The 7085-nt window shown below is 38.0% G+C and overlaps 1 protein-coding gene across 1 annotated transcript in view; it reads left to right on the plus strand.

Moving 5' to 3' along the window:
• Window positions 1–3275: 3275 nt before the first annotated feature.
• LOC107300417 (HEAT repeat-containing protein 5B) overlaps window positions 3276–7085 on the plus strand; it is a 10422-nt gene continuing 6612 nt past the window's right edge. Inside the window, exons 1-3 of the mRNA XM_029286998.1 lie at window positions 3276–3283; window positions 3798–4016; window positions 5421–5672. Of these exons, the coding sequence (XP_029142831.1) occupies window positions 3881–4016; window positions 5421–5672 (388 nt within the window). The 5' untranslated portion in view covers window positions 3276–3283; window positions 3798–3880. The remainder of the gene's footprint in view (window positions 3284–3797; window positions 4017–5420; window positions 5673–7085) is intronic.

The following is a 7085-nucleotide window of genomic DNA, read 5'->3' on the forward strand; positions in this document are numbered from 1 at the left end:
TTCACTTGCTCTGATAGTGGATTCCAGCGGACCAATGTATCGTGGCTATGTGGAGCCTACCCTATCTTTGGTCCTTACCTTACTTCTGACAGTGCCTCCCTCCCATACAGAAGTTCACCAATGTTTGGGTCGATGTCTAGGTGCTATAATAACTACTGTCGGTCCTGAGCTTCAAGGTTAGTATGAAAACAATAAAAGCTTTGGACCTTTCCTACAGTTTTATGCATATTACATTGCATGTGATTTAATACAAAGGTACAGTGCTTTGGATCCAAAACCAAAAAAGGTTCTTCAAAGCAGACATGAGCATGTGTGCTTCTCTTCTTGGCACATCCTTAACAAAGCTACTAATTTTCCTGAGATTGCATGGCAGAAGCATGATCCCTGGAAAATAGGTACTGACAGTGCACCTACAATCATTCTCAGACATATGTTTCCACACTGTTGGCACCTTCTTAAACTCCCAACAGGTACTTTCTTGACCCCAGGTGGTTATTGTGATTCTAGGAGTGAGGAGGTGCCAACAAATGTTTGTTCCAAGACACTTTTTGGGCTTTAAATCCAAAGTGAGAGGCAAGTTTACTATTTTTATTCTGTTTTTCTTCTTTTTACTCTACTCTTATTCTATGTTATGTGTACTATATAGTTTACATTATTATATCTAAGAACATCTGATTCTTAGAGACTGCCTGGACAAGTCCTTGCAGTTTACTTAGCCAGGTTTTTCAGAAGTGGTTTGACATTGCCTTTTTCCTAGGGCTGGGAAAAATGCCTAGCCCAAGATCATCCAGCTGCTTTGTGCCTACGGTGGGACTATAACTCACTGTCTCCTGATTTCTAGCCTGATACTTTAACCACTACACCAAACTGGCTCTTCAATCCAGATTATCTAACTGTAATTGCATGTAGATGCAGTTGTTTCTAGGCTGGTTTTATGATACAACCATACTAGTGATGGTTTTCTGAGCAAAATTCTGAGAATTCATCTTGATCTTTCAATAATATTTAATCAGAGATTTTTCTTTAAGGTTTCATAACCATCTGAAATGTGTCTTAAGGAGAATACCCCTCAGAAATTATATTATAGAGTTCAGTTCCTTTCTTTCGCAGCTCAGTTTATTATTTAAGATACCGTTAGACTGTTTTGCATAAGCTGCATCTTAATATGGTGTACAGTGAAATGATTAAAACATAACACTGGAAGTAAAACTGTATAAACATATTTATACACCTTAAGACTCATATGCCTGATTGTTTGTAACCTTCAGTTTGGGAAATGGTGCCTCAGAGTGTAATAGTTTTTTAATTAACATACCTCAAATGGGATAACTTACAGAATGCATCCAAAATCCAGGATCTTGACTCCCATGAGATTGAAATTTGACAAATTTGAGGCTGCTTCATTAAAAGCTGCTATGGTGCTATATTGTCTAGTAAGCCAAGTCATTTGATTGTGATTTCCAATGCTTCCTGCCAGAAGTCAGAAGTTGCTCCCACTCTCACTGCTTTCCCTCCCTTCCGGTGTTCATTCTATTTCTCTCTTTAGATAAGGAAATATCTCTGAAATAATGAGCCCAGAGGTCACAAGTTCTCTAGTATTCATTAGTAGATAGGTTGGCAGGAAAAGGAACGAAATAAAATTTATCCATAATATATAGAAAAAATCCAAAAGAATAGATAGATCTTCAACACTATAGGAACTTAAACATATAATAATAGACATCTTATAGATTTCTGATAGTGGGAGAAAATGTTCAAAAATTTATTATGTGGTGAATATCCTAAGTTGAGTCCTTTTATTTCCTTAAAGCAGAGGTCCCCAAACTTTCGGGCACCAGGGACCAGTTATGCGGAGAGAGGTTTTTCCATGGACAGGAGGGGGCGTGGTTTTGTCTGCTGCCTGCATCCTGTGGATGGGGCTTTCCTTGTTTGTGCGGACCAGTTGCTGGCATGCCACAGCCTGGTACTGGTCCACAGCCCGGGGGTTGGGGACCCCTGCCTTAAAGGATTGTACTTTTCTTGGGTATTAAATTGCAAGATACTCATTTGGCTGTCTTTCATTTCACAATTTATAAAAGTTGATTTAAAAATGTTAATTTTGATAGGTAATGGAGCTACTATTTCTACCATCCGTTCCTCATGTCTGGTGGGATGTGCAATTACACAAGACCATTCTGACTCTCTTGTTCAAGCAGCTGCCATTTCCTGTCTCCAGCAACTTCACATGTTTGCACCACGACATGTTAACCTTTCCAGTCTTGTTCCCAGTCTTTGTGTAAGTATATTTTGTCCTTGCTAGCAATAGCAATAGCACTTAGACTTATATACTGCTTCACAGTGCTTTACAGCCCCCTCTAAGTGGTTTACAGAGTCAGCATATTACCCTCAACAATCTGGGTCCTCATTTTACCGATTTCAGAAGGATGGAAGGCTGAGTCAAACTTGAGCCGGTGAGAACCGAACTGCCAAACTTAGCACTGGCAGTCAGCAGAAGTATCTCAAAATAGTGTCCCACAATGCTCACAATGATACCAACATTGTCAGATCACTGCTTGTCACAAGCATGTATAAAATGTACTTTCTATCTTTGTAATAAAATATATAAACTATAGATCTTCCTGTTAATTTGTAAGTTTTTGAGTGCATTAGAAAAGTCTGAGGTAGACATTTAGATTTTGCAGATTCTTAAAATGCTTTTATCCTCTGAATGAAGATGAGACGCAGTATGGTATACTTTTGAACCTTTTATGAAACTAATTCTTTTGTTACACTTTGCTGAAACGGCAAAAACACAAAGATTTTTGGAATAATTGTTAATAAATTAATAATTGTTCAAAAAGAGTTCCTTGCAGAATAATTAGACACTCTGCATATTGTTTCTTTCTGTGAAGAAAGATCAGGAGGTTGCTATGTTACATAAAAGTAGAAGATTTAAATATTGGAAGAAAGATATTTAACATCTCTGTTTAAAAATTATATTTGGCTTCAACTGAGTTGAAGTCCATGAATCTTAAAGTTGCCAAGATTGAGAAACACAGATTGAAATGGTCTTACGTAATAACTGATTGGCATTAATCTGTAGAAGTACAAACATTTTGAAGTAACCAAGTCCTTTCGGCTGCTTTTTGATGATTATAGGTTCACCTATGCAGCTCCCATCTGCTTCTACGTAGGGCTGCAGTGGCATGTTTGAGGCAGCTTGCCCAAAGAGAAGCAGCAGAAGTATGCGAATATGCCATGAGCTTAGCAAAGAATACTGGAGAGAAAGAGAATAACGGGACAAGTAAGTATCGGACCAAACAGTGGAACTTCTTAAATAGGTTTCCTGTTTTTGTTTTTCAGCTACATTTTTCTCTCTCAAAATTCTGCGAATAATATGAACATTCTCTCCTTTCACAGGTTGATAGATTGTTAGTAGTTTTCTCTTGATATGCTGGAGAAAGGCATTTGCTGAGCCTAGGCCTGCAGAGATGAATAGCAGTTTTATCCTCTGCATTTTAAATTAACTGTTTTGTGTAACATTGAAGGGTGCTTCCTAAGATATGGAAAGACGAATCGAATATCTGATTAATTCAGTCTGACTGCAAATCTAGATGAAATCTTGCTGTGGTTTTAGCAGGTTTTTATACACATTGAAGATCTATGGTACTGTAATGTCACAATTATTCTTGTTTCCTTAGTTGTAGTCATTGTATTAACTATTATGATTGCACATGAAGTTAAATAATTCACTAGAAAAATCTCAGATGTTGTACCACTTAATATATGTTTTGCAGATATTAATCCTTTTGCCCTAGGATTTGGCTCCCGGAGAGATAGTCATGGCAGACGTCAAGGAATTAATATAACAGAAACAGGACTTGAAGGAGTTCTTTTTGGAATGTTAGATCGTGAGACTGATCGGAAATTGTGTTCTGATATTCATGACACTTTGGGCCATATGCTTTCATCTCTGGCAGTGGAAAAGCTCTCTCACTGGCTAATGTTATGTAAGGATGTCCTCGCAGCATCCAGTGGTAAGAATCTGAAAATGACTTGGTAAATGAATGAAGAAAATATTATTTGTTGTCTCCTCTTTCTATAGAGGTTCTTTGTTTACTGTAAAAGAACTATTCAGTTTGCAATCTGTTGTGTCTTCGGCACATCTTTGTAAAAATTATTAAAAGGTCATCTATGATAAACCAAAATCTTTTTATTTATTTATTTGAATTTATGGGCCACCTAATTCCAATGGGCTCTGGACAGCTGATAAATATTTCCTCAGACAACAGATGAAGCAGTGGAAAAAGCTTTGAATGGTTTTTGTGCTTTGGCTTGTGCAATCGGGCTTAATAAATCCCTTCATAAGTGTGGCTTTTTAAAGAATTTTTTAAATTAATGTTTTGAATGAGATAAAGGGGAAGGTGCGTATTTGTAGAGATGGCCCTCTAAAAGTTCTGTGATTTTTAAGTTTTGTGCTATAACTGCCTAAATATTAAAACCATATTATTTGAAATTTAGCTATAAAATTAGGTTGTAAGCAGCTGAGCTCAGTCAATAATCCATTCATATATTTTCCTGACTTTTAATGGTACATCTATGAAATGGATTTAAATGTTAATTGTGTTTTCCACAAATAGATAACTGAACTCATAATTTCAGTGATTTAGGCATATTTTGAAGCATTTCATTGCAACATAATACAAGAAGCTAAGGTTTGTAAAACATTAAAATGCTTATCTTTATTTAATTATTAAAAGGGTGACAGTTTAACAGATTGGCCATATACTTTCTTTTCTTTAATTTTTCTCCCTTAAAGACGAATTTCCTGATTTTTCAAAATGTTATTTTGTTCTGAATTGCTTTCATTTGTAACTGAGATATAGTTGCATGATTTTTCTTTTTATACATTGTGTACAATGTATACATTGTGTACATTGTACTGCAAATGTAATGTTTGAATGGTTCAGATGGCTTAAATGGATCAAAACATAAGGCAGGGTTTTTAAGTGGCAATATCTGGGAAGTGAAATTCAATCTTCTTTTTTTCTCCTTTATGTGTCATTGTTTTCTTGATAGAAATGTTAACATGTTGCCTACATTCTTGACAACTTTACCACAGTTTCCTGAGAAACAGGCTATTTAAAGGCAAAACTGCAATTATGAAATTGCAATACCTGAAATTACTTGCATTTCACATGAAGGTTCATATGAGCCATTAATTTCAGATGGGACCATTAGGTGGGGTAATGATCGGAAATAAAGCTGCCTTTGTGATGGCATTCCAATTGCGAACGCTGTCTTGTCTTTTCACTGGATGAAAACAACGCTGTTCTTCCACCGTTTTATATGATATTATTTTAATAACTAATCTTGGACATTTTATTCAGGCCTCAGTCCTAAATATTTTGTACCAGTAATACATCTCTTACCGTATACAGATATGACAACTACAGCTCCATTAGGAGGTGAAAAAGATGAAGATTTGGAGAAGAAGGATGAAATGGACGATGATATAATGTTTACTACACTGGGTGAAGAAGACAAATCAAAGCCTTCTGTGGCTCCTCGCTGGGCTACTCGAGTATTTGCCGCAGACTGTCTGTGTCGAATTATCATGCTCTGTGAACATGCAAATAAAGCCCACTTCGATCTAGCTCTAGCCCGTTCTGCCAAACTTAGAGATCCTAAAAGTAAGGAAGTGCCTTTTTTCTTTTCATTTTTCTTGAATTTGTTTCTTAGCCACTTTGAAATATCATGAATGAGTAATCAGATATTCTTTTTGCTTTGATGAAAGATTGTTGGAGCCATATTATATTTCAAAATATATTATAGGCTATATGATTTGACATAATATAGCAAAATGCATCAGAGATTCACTACAAGTGTGTTTGCTTGCAGGTTTTTTGTCTTCTAGATCAGGGGTGTCAAACTCAATTTCATTGAGGGCCACATCAGCATTGCAGTTGCCCTCGGGGGGACGGGGGGGTGTGGCCAGGGTGGGTGTGGCCTATTGGGTGGGCATGGCCAGCTCTACATCGTTCGTGTCAAGGGTGCCTGCGGGGGCCTGGGCAGGAGTGGGACAGATCTGAGGGTCTCTGGCAGAAGGGGGTGGGACCGGGGCAAGTGCCAAGGCATGGTCCACTGCAGGAGCCTCACTGCCTGCTGAAACCCCTCCACTGGAGCCCATCAAGCCGGATATGTGAAGTACGCAAGGGCCATTTGCTGGCCACTTCCAGGCGATGGTGCATTTCTTCATTCCTCACAAAGGATGACACCTCCCCAGCATGCACCCAGGGAGCGGGGCCGAAGTGGCGGGGGCTGGTTCCTCGCTGTTTCCAGACGGCCTTGTGGAGCTAAGATTGAATGCGTTTCAGCATAGATGGCCACCACAAAATTATACATTGGCTCCCGGCCGGCCTGGGCCAGGGCCAAGGCAGTGGGGGCCGTTCCCTCACTGTTTCCAGGATGGCTTCGCGGGCCACATGAAACCACTTCGCCGGCCGCATCTGGCCCCCGGGCCTTGTGTTTGACATGTCTGTTCTAGATTTTAAATTGCTTATCAAAGTATGTGCTGCCTATTTAGATTTGTTTTTCTACAGCTGAAATTTGGATGAAAGAAGAAATTTTAAATTATGTTTTGCTCCTTAATATTCTGATGTTCACTTTTGAATACTGTTCTTATATCATTCCCTCCTTCTTTCCTTCACCTTTTAAATATATCTCAGACCGTGGTTTATTGTAAAGTTACTCATCATAGTTTCCTCAGCCAGGTATAATGCAAAATATAGTTAATTCAATTGAGAAATCTTAAATGTAAAGAAGATGAAAGTGGTGGTACAAAGATGGAACAAGTCATTTTCTGCAGGCTACCATTGTGAGCTTTTCAGAATCATCTTTTTTTTTTTTATTGAAAATTTTATAACATTTTACAATATAAATCCCTCCCTCAAACCCACCCTTCCGCCCCCCTCCCCCCCCACTTCCCAGAGCCAATCACAGGAATAATAATGAAATAATCATACTCTAAATAATCTTAAACAACTATAAAAATATTAAATCTATAATCTCCTTTAACTCTATCTGAAAACTGTTAAAATAACAAA

Source organism: Protobothrops mucrosquamatus, unplaced genomic scaffold (genome assembly GCF_001527695.2).
Source record: "Protobothrops mucrosquamatus isolate PMUCROS unplaced genomic scaffold, P.Mucros_1.0 scaffold7001, whole genome shotgun sequence".
Classification (NCBI taxonomy): Eukaryota; Metazoa; Chordata; class Lepidosauria; order Squamata; family Viperidae; genus Protobothrops; species Protobothrops mucrosquamatus.